Here is a 24,485-nt window from a genome sequence, read left to right on the forward strand (position 1 = left end):
TGGTGCTAGGGGAAGTAGATGTTTTTAAAGGTCCTCAGGTGGGCGGTGGGCGGCCGCCAGGGAGAGCGGACCGGAAGTTGATGCCGGTCTGGCAGGGACTCCTGGGTAATGGAGTCCCTGACGCTCGCAGCCCTGCAGCCCTCAACCACTGGCAGACGGACTTCCCACTAGAGTCTAGGGCTGATGCCCCTTGCAGAATCCAACGAAGCGGCACCCGCGGAGCGGGTGCTGCGAGGTCCGGTGTCGCCTGTCTCCTAAGCCGGTGAGCGCGTCCTTGTAGTGCGCTATCCACAAGGTTACGAATGTCCCACTGGTGCTAGGGGAAGTAGATGTTTTTAAAGGTCCTCAGGTGGGCGGTGGGCGGCCGCCAGGGAGAGCGGACCGGAAGTTGATGCCGGTCTGGCAGGGACTCCTGGGTAATGGAGTCCCTGACGCTCGCAGCCCTGCAGCCCTCAACCACTGGCAGACGGACTTCCCACTAGAGTCTAGGGCTGATGCCCCTTGCAGAATCCAACGAAGCGGCACCCGCGGAGCGGGTGCTGCGAGGTCCGGTGTCGCCTGTCTCCTAAGCCGGTGAGCGCGTCCTTGTAGTGCGCTATCCACAAGGTTACGAATGTCCCACTGGTGCTAGGGGAAGTAGATGTTTTTAAAGGTCCTCAGGTGGGCGGTGGGCGGCCGCCAGGGAGAGCGGACCGGAAGTTGATGCCGGTCTGGCAGGGACTCCTGGGTAATGGAGTCCCTGACGCTCGCAGCCCTGCAGCCCTCAACCACTGGCAGACGGACTTCCCACTAGAGTCTAGGGCTGATGCCCCTTGCAGAATCCAACGAAGCGGCACCCGCGGAGCGGGTGCTGCGAGGTCCGGTGTCGCCTGTCTCCTAAGCCGGTGAGCGCGTCCTTGTAGTGCGCTATCCACAAGGTTACGAATGTCCCCAACTTCACCTACAACAAGCCGAAACCCACCAACCACCTCCAACCAACTCTGCAAAGAAACTGGAACAAAATCACCATCGACCAGATCTCCTCATCGCTCCTTCTAAACACCCCAGCCCACTCTTCTAACCCAGACCAAGCCGCCGCCAACTTCACCCTATGGTTATCCAACACCGCCGACATCCTAGCACCACTGAAAAAACGTCAACGCAAACCGGGCAGCAAGAAGGCCTCATGGTTCAACGATGATCTTAAGAAGTCCAAGAAACTCTGCCGCTCCCTTGAAAAGGCCTGGAAAAAAGACCCTACCACTAGCACTAAGGACGCCTTCAAAAACGCCACCCGCACACACCACCAACTAATCCGAAAGGCCAAGAAAACAGCATTCAAGGATCGACTAGACAACAACGCCCACAACAGCAAGGAACTTTTCAACATCGTCAAGGAATTTACCAACCCCTCGGCCAACTCCAACGACATCACCCCTTCTCAAGCCCTCTGCGACTCCCTGGCTTTATTCTTCCACAACAAAATTGCAGACATCCACAACAGCTTCGACAACCAACCCGGAGACCAACCAACCCAACCATATGCTGAACATTCTCCCCCCTTGAACACTCTCAACGACTGGAACCCAATCTCCACTGAGGACACCATCCGCCTAATGAACTCTATCCACTCAGGATCCCCCACTGACCCATGTCCTCACCACATCTTCAACAAAGCAGACTCCGTCATAGCACCTCACCTCCGAGACGTCATCAACTGCTCCTTCAACTCCGCCACCTTCCCGGAAAGCTGGAAACACGCTGAACTCACCGCCCTTCTGAAAAAACCCACAGCGGACCCCACCGAACTCAAAAATTACCGCCCCATATCGCTCCTTCCTTTCCCAGCCAAAGTCATCGAGAAAGCTGTCAACAACCAGCTCGCCGCTTTCCTCGAAGCCAACAAATCCCTCGACTCCTCACAATCTGGCTTCCGAGCAAAACACAGCACTGAGACCGCCCTCATCGCAGCAACAGACGACATTCGAACTCTACTGGACAACGGAGACACAGTCGCCCTCATCCTCCTCGACCTCTCTGCAGCCTTCGACACAGTCTGCCACAGCACCCTTTTACAACGCCTCAGAAACATCGGAATACAAGGAAAAGCACTTGAATGGATCACCTCGTTCCTCACCGGAAGAACCCAGAGAGTCCGCCTTCCACCATTCAAATCCGAGTCCACTGAAGTCATCTGTGGCGTACCACAAGGATCCTCACTCAGTCCCACCCTCTTCAACATATACATGAGCCCCCTTGCGGCCATCGCTCGCCAACACAACCTCAACATCATCTCCTACGCGGATGACACTCAACTGATCCTTTCTCTCACCAATGACCCCAGCACCGCCAAATCAAACCTACACGAAGGAATGAAAGAAGTCGCCGAATGGATGAAACAAAGCCGTCTGAAACTGAACTCAGATAAAACAGAAGTCCTCATCTTAGGTACATCCCCCTCTGCATGGGACGACTCTTGGTGGCCGGAAGCCCTTGGAAAAGCACCCATCCCGACAGACCACGCACGGAACCTAGGCGTTATCCTGGACTCTTCACTCTCAATGAATAAACAAGTCAACGCCGTATCCTCATCCTGCTTCAACATCCTTCGCATGCTCAAAAAAACATTTCGCTGGATCCCCACCGAAACCAGAAAAACAGTCACCCATGCTCTGGTCACGAGCCGACTGGACTACGGAAACACCCTCTACGCAGGTACTACCGCTAAACTTCAGAAGAAACTCCAACGAATCCAAAATGCCTCAGCCAGGATCATTTTAGACATCCCGCGGAACGATCACATCTCTGGCCACCTGAAAGACCTCCACTGGCTACCCGTCAATAAGAGGATCACTTTCCGACTGCTAACCCACGCACACAAATCACTCTACGACATCGGACCAGAATGCCTCAACTCACGACTGTCCTTCTACACCCCCTCCCGCCAACTACGTTCTTCCAGCCAAGCCCTCGCCACTGTACCCCGCATCAACAAGACCACCATGGGAGGCAGATCCTTCTCATACCTGGCAGCTAAAACATGGAACTCACTCCCCACCTACCTTCGCCTTACCCAGAACCACCTAGCTTTTAGAAAGCAACTTAAAACGTGGATATTTGACAAGTAATCCTCCTCCCCTCCCTAAGCGCTTTGAGACCCTCTGGGTATGTAGTGCGCTATATAAATTCTCTGACTTGACTTGACTTGACTTTCCAACATGTGGGCACAGTGGCTGATGAAAAGGAAAGATTAAGGAGTTTGGCCAATGAGGGTAGGAAGAAGTCCAACGTTTTTAAAAAATGGGCTGGTCTCATGGGGTCTGAGGGAGACCCTGATTTCACCTTTCTGCAGATTGTAGCTAGGTTATCAAGAGAGATAGCTGGTAGAAGGGTGAGCTTAGAGCCTTTGAAAGCCCCATTGGAAGAGCCGGTGTCGACAGAGGGGGTGTGAGGGAAGGTGTTATATATCTTTCTCACCTTTTCTGTGAAGAAGGTGGCAAGATCGTCGCACTGTTGGGTGGAAGAGATGCATGAGGCCGGGTTGCCACCGTTTTGTAATTTTTTTGCACTAATTTAAAAATAGTTTTCGTGGGATTGGGGCTGGACTCAATTTCTTTAGCATAAAAAGAAGCGCGGGACAAGCGTATAGCTTTGTGATATTGCTTGAGTTTGGCCAAATAGCATGCTTTCTCTTCGTCCCTATATTCTTTCCTCCATTGGTGTTCGGCCTTTTTGCACTCTTTCCTAAGCTTTTTCAAATTCTCATCATACCATGGATTAGAGGGGGTACTCCGTCCTCTAGTCCATTTAGCTGGGATGATAGTGTTGAGTCCTTTCGTAATCCATTCTTGAAAAGCAGCGTATGACATATTGATGTCACTTGCAGTATCCATATTGGATTCACCTAAACTGGCGGTGAAGTTCGTACTGTGGAGTTTGTGCCAAGGCCGAATAAAACGGGAGACGGGCAGCGCTTTTTTGGGTTGAGTGGTGGTCGTGATCACAAATTTGACCAGAGAGTGGTCTGTCCAACCCATAGGTTTAGTGGGGTCCACTTTCACTTCCAGAATATTGGTGAAGACCGGGTCGAGTAGATGGCCAGCAGAGTGAGTGGGGGATAGTATGCAAGGGGTTAGCTGTAGCGCAGTAAGGTCTGCTAGGAGATCGCTAATGGTCGGGTCCTCGAGGGCGCCGAAATGGAGGTTTAAATCCCCCAAGATCGTAAAGTTAGGTGTACTGGCAACTAGGGCATGGGCCGTCTCTAGGAGCTCCTCTATAAATTTGGAGGTGGGCCCCGGGGGTCTATAAATGAGAAGGCCAGATAGGGAGAAGTGGGGGCTAGTGGTAATTTTGAAGTGAGCGCACTCGCATCCCGTGATATCTTCTTTCACAAAAGTACAATTATAAGACGTTCTATATATTGCTGCAATACCGCCTCCTCTCGAGTCTCTATTGATAGAGGTCATAGAGAATCCAGCCGGTAGCGTGAGATTAGGGATACTGGTGAGTTCGTCTTTGAGCCATGTTTCGCTTAGAAACATTATGTCTGGGTTGTCCTCTATAAGGAGTGTATGCACCTCAGGATGATGTTTAACCAGGGACCTGACATTGAGGTGAGATATTGTCAGCGAGGAAAGCTTCCTACTAGTATCCCTGTGTCTGAGGAAACTTGGTTCAGGAATGACTAAGTTACATGACTTACAATTGAGGGCGGTCTGTCCCAAGCATCCCTCTAGTTTGTCACATCGAAGGCCTGGGTTTAGTGCCAAGAGTTGATTTTTCCCATAGCAGTGTGCCGTAAGCGTTTTTGGAGCAGGGGGACTGGCGAGAGGCGATGACTTGGGGAGGACGGGCGAAGACGGGCTTGCCTTAGGCGCGCCTTTGGCGCGCAAACGGCGCGCCCGCTGCGCCCGTCCGCTGCGTGTCCTGTGAATACACATGTTTTAGAAGGAGAAAGAGGGGCGGGGCGTGGCCTCGGAGTGGGCGTGGCCTCGCTGCACGCCGTCAATGGCGGCAGACACTGTGGGTGTTTGTTTCCTTCCTAAGACAGCGCTAGATCCGCTGTGCACAAGGTTCACAAGGCACGTCATGGGGGTGCCAGGAAATCGACGAAGGTGCAGTTTTTAAAGGAATAAACACAAGTTATCAGTGACACAAAGTTTAAAATTGCTAAGCTCTCTCCCGGCTTTTCGCCTCAGGAGGGTAAGTGGTTCTGTATGTAGCGCTAGCGATCGGCGCTTTTATACGAGAGGGGCGGGGGCGTGGCCTCGGGGTGGGCGTGGCCTCGCTCCACGCCGTCAATGGCGGCAGACACTGTGGGTGTTTGTTTCCTTCCTAAGACAGCGCTAGATCCGCTGTGCACAAGGTTCGCAAGGCACGTCCTGGGGGTGCCAGGAAATCGACGAAGGTGCAGTTTTTAAAAGAATAAACACAAGTTATCAGTGACACAAAGTTTAAAATTGCTAAGCTCTCTCCCGGCTTTTCGCCTCAGGAGGGTAAGTGGTTCTGTATGTAGCGCTAGCGATCAGCGCTTTTATACGAGAGGGGCGGGGGTGTGGCCTCGGAGTGGGCGTGGCCTCGCTGCACGCTGTCAATGGCGGCAGACACTGTGGGTGTTTGTTTCCTTCCTAAGACAGCGCTAGATCCGCTGTGCACAAGGTTCACAAGGCACGTCCTGGGGGTGCCAGGAAATCGACGAAGGTGCAGTTTTTAAAAGAATAAACACAAGTTATCAGTGACACAAAGTTTAAAATTGCTAAGCTCTCTCCGGGCTTTTCGCCTCAGGAGGGTAAGTGGTTCTGTATGTAGCGCTAGCGATCAGCGCTTTTATACGAGAGGGGCGGGGGGCGTTGCCTCGGAGTGGGCGTGGCCTCGCTGCATGCCGTCAATGGCGGCAGACACTGTGGGTGTTTGTTTCCTTCCTAAGACAGCGCTAGATCCGCTTTGCACAAGGCACGTCCTGGGGGGTGCCAGGAAATCGACGAAGGTGCAGTTTTTAAAAGAATAAACACAAGTTATCAGTGACACAAAGTTTAAAATTGCTAAGCTCTCTCCCGGCTTTTCGCCTCAGGAGGGTAAGTGGTTCTGTATGTAGCGCTAGCGATCAGCGCTTTTATACGAGAGGGGCGGGGGGCGTGGCCTCGGAGTGGGCGTGGCCTCGCTGCACGCCGTCAATGGCGGCAGACACTGTGGGTGTTTGTTTCCTTCCTAAGACAGCGCTAGATCCGCTGTGCACAAGGTTCACAAGGCACGTCCTGGGGGTGCCAGGAAATCGACGAAGGTGCAGTTTTTAAAAGAATAAACACAAGTTATTATTATTATTATTATTATTATTATGTTTCTTATATAGCGCCTAAATCGACCCCCGAAGGGGTATCTCCGCGCTTGCCTTGGGAACCCGTCCTGGCTTTTCCCTGTGAGATAGCCCCTACAGGGCATCCCCAAGGTGAAAGCCAGGCATCCCGCCGCGGGGGGCCGTTGTGGAGATTAAGCAAGCTTAATGCCCAGAGTTGCAGAGTGTGAACCCATGATTAGGTCAGGCACCGAAGCGAGAATTATCGAGTCCATGGACATTTGAGCTCAAGACCCTGCCGCGTCGGGAATTGAACCCTGGTCCCGGGTCTGACCTCTGCTTCAGGGTCTGCCTGCTCTAACCAGTGAGCCACACTTCTCCACTTCTCCAGTTATCAGTGACACAAAGTTTAAAATTGCTAAGCTCTCTCCCGGCTTTTCGCCTCAGGAGGGTAAGTGGTTCTGAGGGATGTACATCTGCTTCCCTCTCACGGAGTGACGCAGCATATAATTTAGTAATTAGGCCTTTGCGGTCCTCTCCAGTGAGCACCGCCTGCAGTGCTCGCAATGTCTGAGGCTCCTCCGAATAATCAGGGTAAACGTCCTTGACTGCCTGTCGGTCCTCGCGTACGTAAAAGTCAACATGTATCCATGTGCTCTACCCACTTGGACACCTGATAGTGAGCGAAACTACCCGTTTTTATATAGATCTCCCAACTGTGTAACCCCAACCGTTTGCAGTGTGCACAGCGGTCTTGCGCCACCGATATACAGGGGTGCGCCTCTAACGGCAATTTAGGGGCATAGAGATATTTCAGTCTTGCCCTCCTAGCCAATGCCTGCCAAGCCCAGGCGGTGCACTGCACTACGTTAATTTCCGTCCGGGGGCCTCCATCACCACCACCCGAAAGCGTGGCTGCCTCCAACGGCAGAGGGAGTATCGCATCCGCTTCTATTGCAGTATGAGGAAGAAAACGTTGGGGAGGGACCAATAATGCGCGCAAAATGCACCTGAGCGCATAAATAATATTGTCGCAAATCCGGTGCCTCAAAGCCACCTTTGTCAAAGGGTTGTACCAGAGTATCCCAACTACAGCGAGGTTTCTTGCCCCTCCCAGACAAGTGACAATATGGCCGTTTGCAGGACCTTAAAGACAGACATGTTCAAGCGGAGGGGGATGTTCACGAACAGATATAATTATTTTGGTAAAATAGCCATTTTGGTCACTGTGATTCGGTCCACAAGCGAGAGGGGCAGACGAGCCGACCTCTCTTGCTTTTTCGGTAAGTTATGTGATAGTGCGTCCATAATTCATGGAGATTACTTGCTCGGGGTCTCTATGCACCCAAAGCCCCCAATATTTCACAGGGTCCTGAGTCCAGGACAGAGGAAAGTCTAAGTCAATCTCAAACGTACCAGCCGTTAAGGGAAATACCGTCGATTTGGCCCAGTTTATCCCTAAACCGGAGAAACCTTCAAATTTAACATATTCACGGAGCAACGCAGGGAGGTGGGTTGCACGCTCATGGACATACAAACACATGTTATCCACATATAGTGAGACAACAAGTGGTCGCTGTCGGAAGCTTAGGGCAGCCGGGGTGTGTAATTGGCGTAGTTTACAAGCCTGCGGTTCCAGTGCGAGTGCGAATAGCATCGGCGACATGGGGCAACCCTGCTGCGTACCCCTGACTATGGGAAATGGCGACACCACCCACCCCTTCACACGAACTCTGGCGGCTGGTTCAGAATACAGAACCCTGATCCATTGTTAAAAAAAAAAAAGGGGGTAAACCCCATTCGTAGAAGTACAGTAAACATATACTCCCAAGAGAGAGAATCAAATGCTTTTGTGGCATCAAGTAGTACCGCCACAGCTTGGAACTCTGGATTGAAATAGTGGAGAGTCGCAAACAGGGTGGGTATATTGTACGTGGTAGAACATGCAGGCGCAAAGCCTGACTGGTCAGGCACAACCAGCAGGGGACTAGTGGCTGAAGTTGCAAGGCAATAATTTTTGTTAAAATTTTGGCGTCTATGTTAATCATGGATAATGGGCGGCAGGAATCACAGCGGTTGGGCTCTTTATGGGGTTTCAATAGCATCACTAGGAGAGCTTCCCATAACGAGGTCGGGAGGCGTCCGGTGTCATACGCCTATGCATAAATTTCAAGGAGTCTGGGGGCCAGAGCATATGCAAATGTCTTATAGAACTCACTCGGGAGTCCATCCAGGCCTGCATCTTTACATATGGGGAGGGATATAATAGCAAGTATAACATCTTCCTCATCAAAAGGTTGGGTAAGATATTCTCTATGTCCTGGAGACAGCCAGCCAAGTGCCATGTCATCTAGATACAAGTGTATTTCATCTGGCTGTACCATATCTCTTTTGCTATAAAGGGCAGTATAATAGCCAAGTATAGTCTCACTGATTTAATCCGTGGTGTAATGAACTTCGCCCGCCCCATCAAGCATCTTAGTGATATACTCCTGACTCTGTGGAACAGCCATTTTTTGTGCAAGCGAACGGCTGGGCCTTCCCCCCCTCCCCATAATAACGAGCCTTACTACGCCTGTTTGCCATCTCCTGGTCTGCAGTTTCATTATGTTCAGTCACCCGATCCCGGATTATTTATAGTGTTTCTGGTAGGGGATTGGTCTCATATGCTCGTTCTAAGGTCGAAATATCATCAGCTAATTTGCTAATCCTGTGTCTCAGATCCCGTAAAACACCAGCCTGTGCCCCCATGCAGACCCCTCTAATGGTGACTTTAAATGCCTTTACTACAGAAAGGAATATCTGGGTCATGAAAAAAGTTTTTAGGTGTGTCCTGAAACAGAGTTGTAGGCAAACTACGAGACTGGAAGCTAACCAAAGAGAATAATCAGTGGTTGAGAAATTCTCATCAGACCACCCAAGTGGCGGAGTGTCCTCATATGAGATTGGTTTAAGGATCCAAACAGCGTTTCCGACACAAGACGCCGGGAACTATCCTCTAAGAGACGTCGGGAAGGCCAGACGACTGGACAAACTCTATCCTCATTAATTTTAGAATCATCTCAATATTTCCATGAGAGGATCGATCTGGCCCTTACCCTATCTTCTAGATGCTCATAATCTAAGAGCAAGTATCCACAGCGCCGATATATCTGAAGCTATTTATCAGTATCACCAGATGCATACTTATTCCTAGTATTAACGAAATCCTTCACGTCGCGATCAAATACATTCAAGGAGATCACACGTTTAACATATCAATCTTGTATCTGCACTTCCCCTACAATCACGTTGGGCCTACAAGATTGAACAATTATATAGCTAGGATTTTCGACCAGCTCCTCCACTCATCTTAAGCTGTTTTTAGTCAAAGACGGGTCACCTGATGAAGGCTAACGAGTCGAAACGCGCGTAGTGTATCTACCGCTTTGCCTACATCATGTTCATTCATCTTCTTCTGTCTAATTTTATGTCTTGTCATATGTTTGTTTTTGCACCTTTGATGATAAACCATTATTGATTTAGAAATGCATAAAAAGGCTTCTTAAAAATTATTTATCAGTTATCTTCCACAAAATCCATATTTATAAAAAATATATATATTTTTTATAAAACCAAACAAAAATAATAAATTTTGAATAAAAGTACAACTAAGTGGTCAATGATCATTTATATATAGTGGGTTTCTATATCACTATTCATTAATGTTTTATGTGTACTAGTTATAGACCTTTTTCAAACTGGATCCAAACAACGTCCAGACCATCATATGACGGTATAGTTGTGGATACCAATTGTTGTCTCCATCCAAGGTTTATTCTCAATTGGTTGCTGATGAGGTGCAGTGTGTGAGAGTGAGTGAAATTTAAAATTGATTACCGGAACAAAAAATGTGTTTAATGAGTATTGTTCTGGCATCAACCATAAAAACTACGCCTGGTAGTCTGACAGTATGACTACCCAGTGAGGCTGTGCAAGACAGTCGACATGTTTCAGCCAGGAGGAAGTATTATCCGGCTTTCTTCAGGACCAAATCAGAATGAAAAATACTACTGCACAAACATTTCTTATTTTGTCATAAATAAGTGTGGATGTGATTTTTATATATAACAAGAATGTAAACATCCTACCCGGACCTTGGAGCCCCAATGTGTCCAGGGATGTTGGATATTGTGATCCTTACCCAGCTTTGTGTGGGTGGTAGACCTCACCTCACCCGGCATCTGCTCGGGAAAACTGAGGCACCGCTCTCTCCGTCGGTACCCCTCTCTAGCTTCCTCTCGGACGCTAGAGAGGGGTACCGCATTTGGAGTCGAGAAAATCTTGAAGTTCCCCTCCGCACCCACGCGGAGGCGCGCAAGGTACAGCATGGCATATGGTATGTTTTCGGGCTGAAGGAGTTTTTTTATGGCCCCATACTCACGCCTCGCAGTTTGGACCGCAGCAGTAAAGTCAGAGAAGAAGGATAGCATGTTTCCCTGATGACATATGGTACCCTTTTCTCTGACCAGCCGCAGGATGACATCTTGGTCCGGGTAATTCAATAACCGGGCTATGATTGGTCTAGGAGGGGCACCAGGGACTGGTCGTGCTGCCAAAAAACGCTACTACAAACATCGAGGACAGCTGTTCAGAACCAAATACCTCCTGAATGAGAGATTCAATTAAGTGCTCCATTTTGCCAGTGTTTGTTGATTCTGGAAGGCCCAGAAGGCCAATGTTGTTCTTCCTGGACCTGGCCTCCAAATCTTTGTTCTTGGCCTATATGAGGGCTAAGACCATTTCCATATTAAGGGTCTTACTAGAGACGTCGTTCAGTCCGCCCTCCGCATTAGACACCATCGGCTCCACCTCCTCCATTCGTGCCGTCTGCTTTTCTAGTTGTGAAGACATTTGGTCTAATCTATGATTAATAGTGGACATTCTACCCTCAATGGCCTGTAGACTCTTTTACATCGCCAGCAGCGTAGACTCCAGACTAGGGGGGCCCTCTACCTGCCCATCCGCCTCCGAGTCAGAAGCTGCCTTCTGAGGAATTCTGCTTGATTTACGTGCCTCAAAAGTGAGGCGAGCTGTGTTTTGTCTGGCTTCCCAAGTGCTTTATGTTAGCAGTGGCAATGAGGGGCTCAAAAAAGATACAGCATACGTTCCTGGCAGGGTCGAGAGGCAATGCCTACCAGATAAAGCGTTTGTCAGATTCAGGCCTCCACCACTAATTAAATAAATGGATATGGCACGCAGTGATAAGGACCAGGTACTCCCAAGATCCTGCAGTCAATTAGCCCCCTCAGACGAAGCCAGGCAAGGATGAATCAGCGGGCAGCGGGAGCTGGGATATGAAAGCGGGCCTCAGGGGAACAGTCCACTCCTCTCGAGGCTTCTGGAGGTCTCGCCAGCAGCACTATTGCAGCAGGGCAGAGAGGAAGGCCAAGCGCATGAAGACAGTTCAGGGATCAGGGAGCTAATCCACGTTGCTGGGGGCAGAGAGGTTGGAGATCTCCGTTTCTTGTGCAGTCGGCACCAGCGAAGCGGCCAGGCAGCAGGGAGCACACACACTGCAAAAAACCCCACAGCAGGTAGGCACGATCCGAGACACCCGCCCACTCCCACCTCCTGGGTCGCAGGCCCAGGCCCGGACCACCCCCCACCTACCAGAGTCCGCAGCGGGAGTAGATGTAGCGCCGCTGCCGCCAGCCAAGGCCGCCGGCGTGTCCCGCAGCTTTACTTGGGCTCCGAGCCCCGCCGCCAATCCTGTGGCCTCCGGTGCAGGGGCAGGGTGCAAGTAGAAGAGGTAGGTTCTAGCGGCCGCCGACCTCTCACCGCAGAGGCAGAGCCCCCGTTAGTGCTCAGGACACGTTCGCCGCCTTGGCAGCCGCCATCTTGGCCTTATGGCAGTTAAGATCGCGAAGCAGGGCTCTCCGACTGCTCCGATGGCCCCCTCAGCTGCAGGGGTGCCTCCTCAGTCAGGAGAGAAAATTAGGTGCTTGGATGCCTTGATTTTCCACAGATTTTGGGCAGATTAAAGATCGGCCAGGCAGAGCTACACTAAAGTGCGGCCATCTTGCCGGCCCCCTCTAGCACCCCCCAAACCTGAAGAGTTTGAGAGGAAACCGTTGAATAACTGAGTTTTTCCTTGAAAATCCTAAAAGGCTGTAGAAAGTTCCTTTCCTTGGCAGAATGTGTCCTCAGTTGAAGTTGTTCAACTGAGGACACAGTTCCATATTACCCAGAATAGGGGTTGGAACCCTACAACCAAAGCACAGTTGAAATTCTTTTAACCGCACCTAGGAAGCATATACAGCAGTTCTTATGGAAAAATGTTAAGCTGCATCTGCTGTTTTTAATGACTATTCCAGCTTCCTAGCTACATTATCTGAAAAAGAAGCCTCCTCAAATGCCAAAGATGAAGTAGAGACAATACTCACCAGAATAAAGTGCACTCTTAGAACTTACGTATAGGCCTCTTCAAAAACCTGCACTGGGTATTATTTAGAAAGAAATCTTCTGGAGGCTGATTTGCAAATACCCTTCTATTTATTTTCTACAGTGACCTTCAAAACCTCTTGGAAAGGCTAATTGTCCACTTGAGAAGCATTCTATTGAGCAAAAACTATTTTCAAAACCCAAGACTTCTCTTATGTCTTAATTGCTCTGATCTGCAGCCCTTAAATATTGTCTCCATCCACGTCAGGCTGCAATGCTTGTTTTTTTGCAGCAGGCTTGTTTAACTGGTGACTGCCCCTTTTATCATTGCCGCCATGTTTGTTCTGAATCTTGCCTCTTATCCTCCACTTCGTAGTGCTTCTGTGTAGATTTATCTGACACAGTTGCAATAACTTAAGAATGACTGTTCACATTGCAGCAGTCTCTTTATAGGTTTCTCTGCTGCCTTAATCGTGTCTCACAAGACATTGCAGGCTAAGAGTCAGTGCGCTCTCAGCTAGCACATACCCATCTCAGTGGCGTAACGCAAAATGATGGGGTCCCCCTTCAGAAAGCGATGAGGGACCCTGCTGTCTCCTAGATTGCACCGATATTCATTGGCATTGGGCTCAATGGGGCCTCTTGAGTGGTCGGGCCCCCCTATGCTGCAGGGGGCTGCTTGGGAAAGCAGAGTGGTTTTCACAAGCGTTTAACTATTTCTTGTTCCATGCCATTGCACACATTCTGCAAGGCATGCAATGGCATGGCTTAGACTTAGAGGGGGGCCTCCTCCAAAACAAGAAACTCTGGGTGCCCCCGTACCGTGGTGGAGGGGGGACGTTACGCCCCTGACTCATGTACTGCACATCACACTAATCCAGGAAGACTTGGCGCCACTGAGCTGCCACACGATGCGACCCGAATCGTACTAGTATCACGCACAGCCCAGCACGAGTGAGGAGCAGAAGCTTCAGCGCTCCAAAACTGCTTTCCACCAAGTCTGCCTGCTAAAAAGTTTTTTTTCTGCATCCCCACAGCTTCCTGAAAATCTATCCTAGTTCTGCTGTGGTCGTGCTAGGCTTGGATTGCTGTAAGGTCTATACACAGGCCTCATCAGTTTATCCCTTTCAACATTATAGAAAGTTCAAAACCAAGCAGCCCGTCTGCTGTTTTGCTTGAGAATACTTGATCAGATTACAATGGCCCAGAGGGCCCTCTGTTGACTCCTGGTAAAAGAAGGAATGGCCTTCTAAACTCTCTGCCTAGTACATTAGCCACTTAATGGTCACACACCTTTCAGATCTGTTCATTACGGGGATACAGCCCTCACAGGCAAGGCACTATCACACTTCGCCCCCCTCAGAACAACTCTAAATGCGAGTCAAGAAATACGTCCACATCTCACCCTCTCTGAGAGAACTAAAGTGGCTCCTGATTGAAGCACGTTTTAACTTTAGCACTGCATGGCTCACCCACTAAGTCCTTCAGACAGGCAAACCAGCTTACCATGCGTCTAAACTCAAAAAGGCAGGCCAGATGACAAATCTTAGGAGGACAAACACACTACTTTTCATACCACTGAAAACTCGCAAACAAGAACCCTAAACACGCTCCTTCTCTGGAAATGCCCCTAAAATCTGGAGCTCCATCCCAGTCCATATCAGGACTAACCCTTCCTTCATAAACTTCAAAAGACAGCTCAAGGATCTGTTCCTTAACCAACACCTCAACAAACTGGATAGCAACCACCCAGCGTAACAGAGTGTCTCTGCTACAGGAATATTGTTCAGATGATAAATCGCCCATTGCAAGAAGGTTCCCACACCACCTGTCCTTTGCTCCCCTTTTGTGCTCCCCTCCAGGCTTTAACCTGATTCAACACAAGACAATGCTGTTTACTGAACTAATGTTTGTCTGTTATCGTCATGATAATTGTGGTAAAGCACTCTGATACCTTCGGGTCGAGCCAGCGCTATTTAAAACTCCTAAATAAATAAGCCCCGTACCTATCAATCAGAAACCTCAGGTCCATCAACACAAGTCTCGCCTACGCCTAGATTAGAAGCAAGCCCTGAAGAGTCAGAGTGACCCATACTCTGACGAAACACGTGTCGGCTGGCGCGGTGTAGCTCGAGCAATAAAGAAAGAATTGCTCACACAAGAAGAAGTGGACAATCATTTTTATTGGTGTTTTGACCTGACTAACAACTGTATCACCCAGTGTTTAAACTTAATTGTGTGTGCATAGGAAATTGTTTTCTACGGAATGCTCTGAACTCCAGCGTGAGAGCAGAAACCCAGCCCGCTCTGCCTCAGAAAACCCCTAAGGACTGATGCTTGCATTCTGCTGAAGAACCACATAGGAATGCAGGATAGAGGTGCCTTATTTCACTTTCGTTTGAACTCTAACCATCCTTGTACTGCTCTGCTCCTTGTACACCGTGATGCCTCCTGTATTGCCGCGGCACTGGCCCCATACTGAGAGATTGCTTGCTTCGGCTGGTTATTGTTCTCGGCGTTGTCGGCTCACTTTAAGCCACCTGGGTTGCGCGTCGGTTGTTGCCTTTTGCGCTTGATGTCGACCTACCATCGTATTGCCAGTATTTCTTATGCTTTACTTTTACTTGCTGTACCCACCTTGATGCAGTTCTCTTTGTGCTTTTCTCATTGTACCAATTCCTCATTACTGCAAGACGTTCTGTTATTAGCACAATCAGGAGAGCTTCTAATGGGCTCCACAGTGCCTTATTGTTTCACTGAAATTATACTTCTCCCCCATTTCTCTTTCTTTAGCTTGTAATTTAGCAATTATTCGCAGGGTGCCTGACAATGCAGGGTCGTCTCCAAAATGTGTGTTTACAATGCTGGATGTTCTTCACCCGAAAATACTACCTCTGCCTTTTTTCCCTCCACCTTTCCTACAGGCAGTTAATAATTATTCAGGCATGTGATACATGCAGTCCTGATGATGATCAAAGGGATTGAACCGCCGTCGACCACTTATATAGTTACACAGTCAACCATTGTGTTCTATCAGTGTGTTAACTATTTTGGATAGCTCATTCATGTATTACCATTGACCATAAGCATCCTTTTTCCTTGTTGCCTGAAATACCTTTTGTTTATTTTTCTTTTGTTTGTTATGTTTCCTTGTATTGGATACAGGATTGTATCCCACTGTTTTTGAATTACTCCTTTGTATACTTCATTTATTAAATTCTGTGTCCTGCTGGACACTATTGAATATAGTACTTATTGTGGGCTATATTTCATTGGAATGTTCTAGAAAGTTTTTTAAGGACCACTGTTGTCACACACATTTGAATACATGCACAGCACTGAAACTGATAGAAAGTTTTTATTTCCTAGGGAAAGAATATGGAAACGCAGATGCAAGATGGCTTCATTCGGATCCAACCATTGTCTCCATTGAAATTCTTACGGTTGCGGTGGGCGGAACTTTAGCCTTAATGCTCACTTATGCAATCATCAAGGATACGTACTACAGGTAAACTGTTCTTCATTACCATTGAATACAAATGTATTTTATAGCCGAAGAAAACGAGTGAGTGAAGTAAGATATGGTGAGCAGGACATATTCCTTCTTTGCTTAAAAATGCACTAACCAGTGGTTCAACATAAATCATCACCAAGCTTCTCAGCAACCCACGGCCGAGCTCAGACCACAGAAGGTGTTTTTGCAACTGCTGTATGATATGACTTGGGCGTTCTTTACCCTGTTATATTCCGTTTGAACATTTGTATGCTTACCACACTTAAAAACAACTCATCAGTTCAAGCAGACCCAAAAATTACTTGGCATGGCTCTATGTGATCTGTAAAAGTAATGAAATGGAGTTCATTTCCTTGCAACAGAATCAATCAATCCCTTAGTCACTGATGTAAAAAATGCAGGGCATTCTTTGTGGAACCATCACTTGCCATGAACAGTAACAATGTGAATGTAAATGCATATGTTGCTCATATGGGCCTGTGCGTTGGATTCCAGCCTATCGGTCAGGCTCCTCTTTAATGCAAAAAGTCACACACAATTCCAGAAGAAGAATCCAGTCAATACTATCGTAAATTATATTTTGCCATGGATGAAATTACATGTGGTGCCTCAGTCATTGTACTGAAAATGTGACTTATACAGAACAAAATATTAGATGCATTCCTTATTTAGTGATCGGCAAAACATATGTAACTAAGGATACAAAGCCAAATTGCAATCTGATGTTTTTGTCTGTGGCTGCAAAATAGCTCTTTGGTATGTTTGTATTACATTTTGTTAGCCAGGAAAGCAATTCTGATTTAACAACCCATCCGGAATGACAATTAGTATGGGGCATTCTTCCAGCGGAGAAGCATCGCCTCATACGAAAAATAAAATATCATAACGTTATTATCATTTTATTTTTATGGTACTGGTCCAGTTTTGTTTAAGGGCGGGGCTGGGCTGGGCTGGGCTGGGCTGGGCTGGGCTGTCAGCCATCAAGGGGAGGACTGGTATGTGCACTTAAGTGTGCATGACAATTTAGCCAGCCGTTTTGGGCCGGCCAAACTGTCATGCGCACTTTGCATGTTCTCCACCTCGGTGGAGAACATGCCCAGGCCCCAGTCCCTCTGTGAGCGCCGAACCATGACGCTCAGACCAATCACAACGCTGCTATCAGCGGCGTTCTGATTGGCTGGGAGAGACTGATATGCCTGGGTGCTTCCTGTTCCTGTGTCATCGAGGGAAGAAGAATGGAGGAGATGCGGCAGCCAGGTAAGTGCAATGTTCTTTTTTTTATTCCACGCCTGCTGCGGCTGTCTTCTCTGCTGCGGCTCATTGTAACACGGTTATCATTTGGATGTCCTCTGTGTACTCTTGATAGGTAACCTGACACTGTTCTAGGAGCTCTGCCCTATGTGCATGTAGATTTGAGCCATAGGCAAACCTTGGATGACCTAGGACATATGCTGTTGGATACCATATGCATGTTACATAACACTGATCCAGTTCAAACATGTTGGCTGCAATTTAAGAACAAAGCCATTCATTCCAAGACAGTTCTTGATACACTCACTCATTAGAGTTTTCTCGCAAGTGTTCAACAAACAGGGCTGTCTTGTTGCTACTTGTAGACCTAAAACCTAACTGATGAATTATTAAGTAGTGATGTAGACTTACATTACCTCTGGGTTCGCTTGTGCCGCCACGTTCTATGATTTTGCTACGAAATGGCAGTGTGGGAGATTTGTTAGTAGGTGTTCAACATTTTTGTGGGCTTCAGATGTTTTCCTCCAAAGTAAGTTATTTATTGCATTCTTTAGGCTGTGGCAAGTGTTGGGAAGAGGTGTTTCACGAATGCTGCTTGGCAAGGCTCAAAGGGCAAGTTTCTAGATTTGCTTTTGGTAGGATAGCCATGGAGGCGTTATCTACAACCTCCATAGTTGTCTGTAGAGCATTTAGCTTGGTCTCATTTTCTGCTAAGTCGTGTAAGGACCCACTGCAATTGACCACCCTGTGTCCGGACTCTAGGGTTCATTGATCAAGTCTAGAGTCTTCTCTTCAGTATATTTCCTTGTTCCATCTATTGGGAAGGGCAATGGAAGAGCATTGGGGCACACAACTGAGCACCATATTGCTTTCTGAGTAGAACCCCCTTTGTTTCCTCTTTATGCATTTATTGTGTATACTGGCTCCCTTTCCTTTCTTTCCTACTGTCCATGCTCAAACAGTGGAATGCTATTCCTGCCAAGTGTCCTGGGTTTATGGCTGGTGTATTTTCCTGGTCCATTTGAGCGTCAGGTCGTTACTCTTCTCACACATTCTATACTTTTATCTAGCAAGAAGTCCTGTTAGCAGTTATTGTTATTGTTATTTCCGGTTTATATAGCGCCAACTCACCGGCAGGTCTCAAGGCGCTTATGACCGAAAGGCACAACAACTTATTTGGCAGGATGAAGAAAATACCGAAGTGTAGCTAGACTGAGCTCAAAGCCTCCCTGAATAGAATTGTTTTTAGGGTTTTCCTAAAACGAAAGAGGTTACCTTCTTTACTTAGGGGCTCAGGTAGTTTGTTCCAGATTTTAGGTATCAAAACTGAGAAAGATCTCCCGCCTTTTGTGGCCAATCTGAACCGGGGGCAAACAAGCAACTGTGCATCTGAAGACCTAAGTCTTCGTTCAGGTTTGTACACCTCCAGCCGTTCCTTAATATAGGCAGATGCTTGCCCATAGATTGCCTTATGGGCTATACATAGGCTTTTAAAATCAGACCTTTGCCTAATGGGCAGCCAATGGAGGCTCTGTAGCAACGGAGAGGCATGGGATCTTCTTGGGAGCCTGAAAATAAGTCGTGCAGCGTCGTTTAGGACCACCTGCAATCTATTGGTCAAGGTTTTTGGTAGACCTAAATAGAGCGCATTCCCGTATTCCAGCCTCAAAATTATTGTAGCAGAAACTACTATGCGAAGCATGGACCGGGAAAGAAGGGGGACTAATTTGCGCAGCTGTCTGATTAGACAAGTACAGGTCCCTACTACGGAGGAAATCTGACTGACCATTGACAGTTCGCAGTCAATCTTGATACCCAGGCTTTTCACCTTATCAGCTGGTTTAGGGGTGGGACCTAATTCCTGGGGCCAGTACAAGTCGCTCCATGGGGAACATATGGACGAAACCACTAAAACCTCTGTTTTTTTCAGGATTAATCTTCAGAAGATTCATGGTCATCCAACTGACTGTGTATCTAAGAACATCCTGCGCATGGTTCTGAGCCGGCACTGTGTTATCTATGCTCAATAACAGCTGGGTGTCGTCAGCATAGTTAAATACACGACAACCCATCTTTGCCAGGGAGTTAATAAATGGTTGCAGGTACAGGTTGAATAGGAGTGGGGATAGTGCGGAGCCTTGAGGGACCCCGCATGTCAAATTTCCCACCTCCGATACCTTATCCCCCAGCTGAATCCTCTGTGTCCTCCCTAACAGGAAGGATTTCAGCCACCGGTAGGCTGTGTCCCGAATCCCGAAATTGGCCAGTCTATCCAAGAGCAGGGTATGGCTGACAGTATCGAACGCCGCTGATAGGTCTAAAAGTATCAGGGCACTCGGCTTCTTACTGTCAGCCATCCCTCTAAGCTCATCCAGCACCGAGAGCATCACCAACTCGGTGCTGTGATGTGCACGAAACCCTGCCTGAAGCTCATGGAGAAGATGGTGTGACTCCAGGAACGAGGCCAGAGATTTCAGCACATGTTGTTCAAGGATTTTGGACAAGAACGGGAGTTGGGAGATGGGCCTGTAGTTCTTCAAAGTCTTAGGATCGGCTCCTGATTTCTTTATTAAAGGCTTCACTCGAGCTTCTTTGAAGCTGGCTGGTAACCGCCCTGTTTCTAGTGAGTTGTTCAGGAGAGAGAGGATATGGTCTTCTAGAATAGGGCGTGCTAGGCGAAAAACACTAGGGGGGCAGGGGTCTGCTGGAGATCCTGATTTAATTTTGCTCATGAGTTGCTCAAGACTCATCGCGTCAATCAGTGGAAAATTTGAAATATGGGCTTCCACAGGGATCTGGGCAGCCTGTGACTTGATAAATCCAGTCACGGTACCATTCCTATTATCCTGTAAGATGGTATCTACCTTCTCCAGAAAGTAGTTTTGGAAGGTGTTGCAACTAATTGTTGTTTCCATATTTTTGTTTTTTTTGCTCAATTCAGTTAATATTTTGAAAGTTTGCTTCTGGACATTTTCAGCCTGATTTACCACTGCTCCTTTGTTCCAATCATGTAAGCGATGTGTCCGGCTGAAATTCCTATTCTGAAACCATTCTCAATGATGGTGCTGACAACTGCCTCCTTTTTCTCAATCATGGCTTCACCAGGTGTGGAGTTAGTGGCGTTTTTAAGGACAGCAGCCCTATAAGCATCATTTTTTTTTGTAAATATCTTTTTATTACAGCAAGGTAAGTGATACATACAGTGTATTCAAGCCATTTCCGTTGGTGCTCAATTAATATGCAACTTCCCCACACCCGTGTCACACAGCCATTCAGCTCACACCCCGGAGGTTGAGCGGCAATATCATGGGGAAAGAGCTGCGCTGGAGAATACTGTGTTGGTCCATAACTACCAGGTGTTAGGGAAATGGCAGTGCTGCTTTTCGGCCCTCACGCTCCCTCTTCCGTGCCCCAAGTCCAATTGAACCAAGAGTCACTCTTTACCATTACTGAACAACCAGCCCCCCGTCCCCCCTCAACTCTCCCATCCCCGCCTACCCCCCTTCCCTCGCCCAGAACCGCCCCCCCGCCCGCACACCCCACCCCCCCAGGCGTGCTAGAGTACCACTAAACCGAGTCCTCAACCCTCCCGGCTAAACCAGATCCGAAGTAAACCACCAGGATTTATCAACAATCATCAGTAAGTCATCACAATGGAATGGAAATAGGGGAGCAGCAGAGGGGGCCTAAGTCATCCCCACGTCAGGCGGGCGCTCCGCCAGAGCCGGGCTATACACTGGTGTGTCCTCCTCGTCCATGTCCAGGAGCGTGAGGTCCAGGACCAGCCCCTCCCACGCCCTGGCCCTCTCCAGTGCCACGTCATTGCCTGCCCTGAGTGCGGCCTGCAGACGAAGCTCTCCCTCACACCGGGCCCATTTCTGTAGCTCAGCCTTCCATCGCTCTACCGCGGGGCCCCTGGTCGCCTTCCATTGGGACGTGATGGCCCGCTTCGCCAGGAGGAGCCCCAGGTTGCAGAAATTTGCTAGTAACCTTGTTTTTTGATGTGTGTGGGAACCAGTGTAGGATGCAGTGTGCCATGGTGAGTTGCAGGTCCCTCTCCGTTACCTCCCTCAGAACCTCCACTACCTCTCTCCAAAAGGAACCCAGCTCAGGACAGGACCAGAACATGTGCTGGAAATCGGCGAGATCCGCCGGGCAACGTGGGCAGGACGCCGGGTGGGCTGGGAAGTATTTATGTAGTTTGTCAGGGGTCAGGTAGGCCCTGTGTAGGACAAAAAAGTGCACCAGCTGGAATCTTGCGTTGCGCGTCCCGTTTCGGGCCCTTTCCAGTATGCCATTCCATGCCTCCTCAGGGATTTCAGTCGCCAAGTCAGCCTCCCATTTCGCCTTCAAGGCCAGCAGTGGGGCGACGGACTCCGAGACCATGCGTCGATACAGGCATGTGACAGCCTTGACCGTCCCCGCCATCATCACTACGTACTGGCAGCCCAGAGACAGCGGCGGCTCCAACATGCCCGTCTTCCAGTGTTGGTGGATCGCCGCCGTTAGCGCCGCGTGAAGGAGGAAGTCCCCTCCCGCCAACTCAAAGTGGTCCTTCAGGAGGTCGAAGGGCAACAGCACCCCGTTTTCGTAAAGGTCAACCATGGATGACAGCCCCTGCAGGTCCCAACCATCTAGTCCGCGCCACGAGCCTCCGTGCGGAAGTGCCCCGCAGAGTTTAAGTGGGATCTCGGGTGCGTACGGAACCGTAATACCGCCCCTTCGGCGATATCTGTTCCAGCATTTTCGGGCTGTTGCAAATTCCTGAGTGAGGTGGAAATCTCCCATCGGGAGTCCCAGGACAATCCGGGACAACACCTGGACCGGGCCCGCCGGTTCTCCTGATCCGTCCTCCCCTCTTCTGGCTCTTGCCACCCATTGCGTTAGCCATTGCAGTTGCGCCAATAGGTAGTATAGCTCATAGTCTGGCACTGCCAATCCTCCATCCGCCCGAGGGCGGAGAAGTGTGTCATGCGCCACCCTGCGCCTGCCCGCTCCCCACAGAAAGCCAATAACCATCGTCCGCAGCCGCCGAAAGTAGCTCGCCGGGATCCAGATCGGGACGGTCCCGAAGAAGTAAAGCAGCCGCGGCAAGGTCACCATCTTGAGCAGCGCCACTCTCCCCATGAGTGACAATGGGAGCGTGCTCCAAAAGTCAAAGTTCCCTTTAGTGTGCCTGATTGCCGACCCAATATTTCCCTCAAGGATATCCGCCCTGTCATGGAAAATCGAGGTGCCAGGGTATCGCAGGCTCCTCTCCTTCCACGTCACACCCTCTGTGGTTTGTGGGCATATTCTCCGTGGGCGGGCTGGGAATAGGTGGGACTTCGCCCAGTTCACTCGGAGGCCCGATACTCTGCTCAACGATTGTAGGAGGGTCTTAGCTCCACGCAGGGAGTCAGCCGAGTCCGCCAGGAACATCAGCAGATCATCTGCGTACAATGCGATGTGGTGCACCTGTCCATAGACGTCCAGTCCCTGATAAGCCCGGCCCAGCCGGGCTCGCGCCGCAAGGGGTTCGACAGCCAGGGCGAACAAAAGGGGGGAGAGAGGACATCCCTGGCGGGTGCCTCTGCCCACCATGCACATCTCAGAGATAACGCTACCAGTTCTGACCCTCACCGTCGCGTTCTGGTAGAGCAGCATCGTCCAATTCACGAAGCCCTCGCCGAGGCCCAGCGTGCGCAGAATGTGGAAGAGATAAGGCCATTCCAGGCTGTCAAAGGCCTTCTCCATATCGACAGCAAACACCACTGCCTCGTCGCCGTCATAGGTGTCAGCCTCCAGTACTTGTAGGAGTCGCCGCACGTTAAGCGCCGTATTGCGGGTCGGGATGAAGCCCGACTGGTCCGCGTGAACCAGCATGGGCATGTGGGGGAGCAAACACGTCGCCAAGATCTTACTTAAAATCTTGTAGTCTAGGTTGAGCATGGACAGTGGGCGGTACGCTGTTCTGTCCCACGGTTGCTTGCCCGGTTTCAGCAGGGGGACGATCAGCGCCTCCCCCGTGGTCGCAGGTAGGCGACCCAGCCGCTTCGAATCGTTGTATAGCCACGCCAGCCAGGGCGCAAGGAGATCAGCATAGGTGAGATAAAATTCAGTTGGGAATCCGTCGGTGCCCGGCGTCTTGTTCCTCGCCATGCTCTTGATGGCGACTCGCACCACTCTCTCCTTGATCTTGTCCCCGAGCCGCTTCGCGTCCTCCTCTCCCAGTTCCGGCAGCTCAAGATCCTCCATAAAGGCCTGGAATTCCTCCAGCGATGGGAGGATCCTGCTGCGGTAAAGCTCTGTGTAGTAATCATAGAATAACTCATTGATCCCCTGTTGATCAAATCGCGCCGCCCCCGCGTGGTCCCTGAGCTCAAAGATGACCGAGCTCCGGCGAGCCCGATTGGCCAGCCAGGCCAGAAGAGCTCCTGACTTGTCGCATTCCGAGTGCGCTCGCGTAAGGTAGGCCTTGTAGTCAAAGCACCGGAGGCGCTCCACCGTCGCCGCCACCGCTTCTCGCGCCTCCAGCAGGGCCTCGTGAGTGTCCGGTCGTTCAGGCCTTGCCCTCTCCAGCCCCCGTAATTTCTCGTCCTCCAGTAACGTTCTCCGCACCCCCGATGACATCGCAATGCATTGACCCCGCATCACAGATTTGAAGGCGTCCCATTCAGTCGCGACTGAGCCCGCTGTGCCCGCGTTTACCTGGAAGTACGCTTTGATGCCCGAGGCTATTGTGGTTCGGAAGAGCTGGTCGTCTAATGCCTCGGGGCGGAGTTTCCAGGCTGGGATCCTCGGGCGGAATTGCGACCAGCGCATCCGCACGAGAAGCGGGTTATGGTCAGAGATCGAGCGCGTGAGATACTCACTGTGGCACACCTCTGCGTGCACGTCCTGGGAACACAGGAAGGCATCTATGCGGACGTGCAATTCATGGAGAGCGGACAAGAACGAGTAGTCCCTGTCCGATGGGTGGTTGGCCCTCCACGAGTCGACCAGTCACCACTGGCGTTGCCAGGCGGAGCGCGCAAGTGCCAGTTT

General features: G+C 49.8%; 1 protein-coding gene across 4 annotated transcripts in view; it reads left to right on the forward strand.

Annotated features, from left to right (window-relative positions):
• The window catches only part of EBPL (EBP like), a 137,365-nt gene that overhangs the window by 104,003 nt on the left and 8,877 nt on the right, over positions 1 to 24,485 (forward strand). For all 4 annotated transcript variants that reach the window (XM_086934958.1, XM_086934957.1, XM_086934959.1 and 1 more), the window contains exon 3: positions 16,064 to 16,202. In XM_086934958.1, coding sequence (XP_086791084.1) covers positions 16,064 to 16,202 — 139 coding nt within the window. The remainder of the gene's footprint in view (positions 1 to 16,063; positions 16,203 to 24,485) is intronic.

This window comes from Lissotriton vulgaris, chromosome 8 (genome assembly GCF_964263255.1).
Source record: "Lissotriton vulgaris chromosome 8, aLisVul1.2, whole genome shotgun sequence".
NCBI classification, from domain to species: Eukaryota; Metazoa; Chordata; class Amphibia; order Caudata; family Salamandridae; genus Lissotriton; species Lissotriton vulgaris.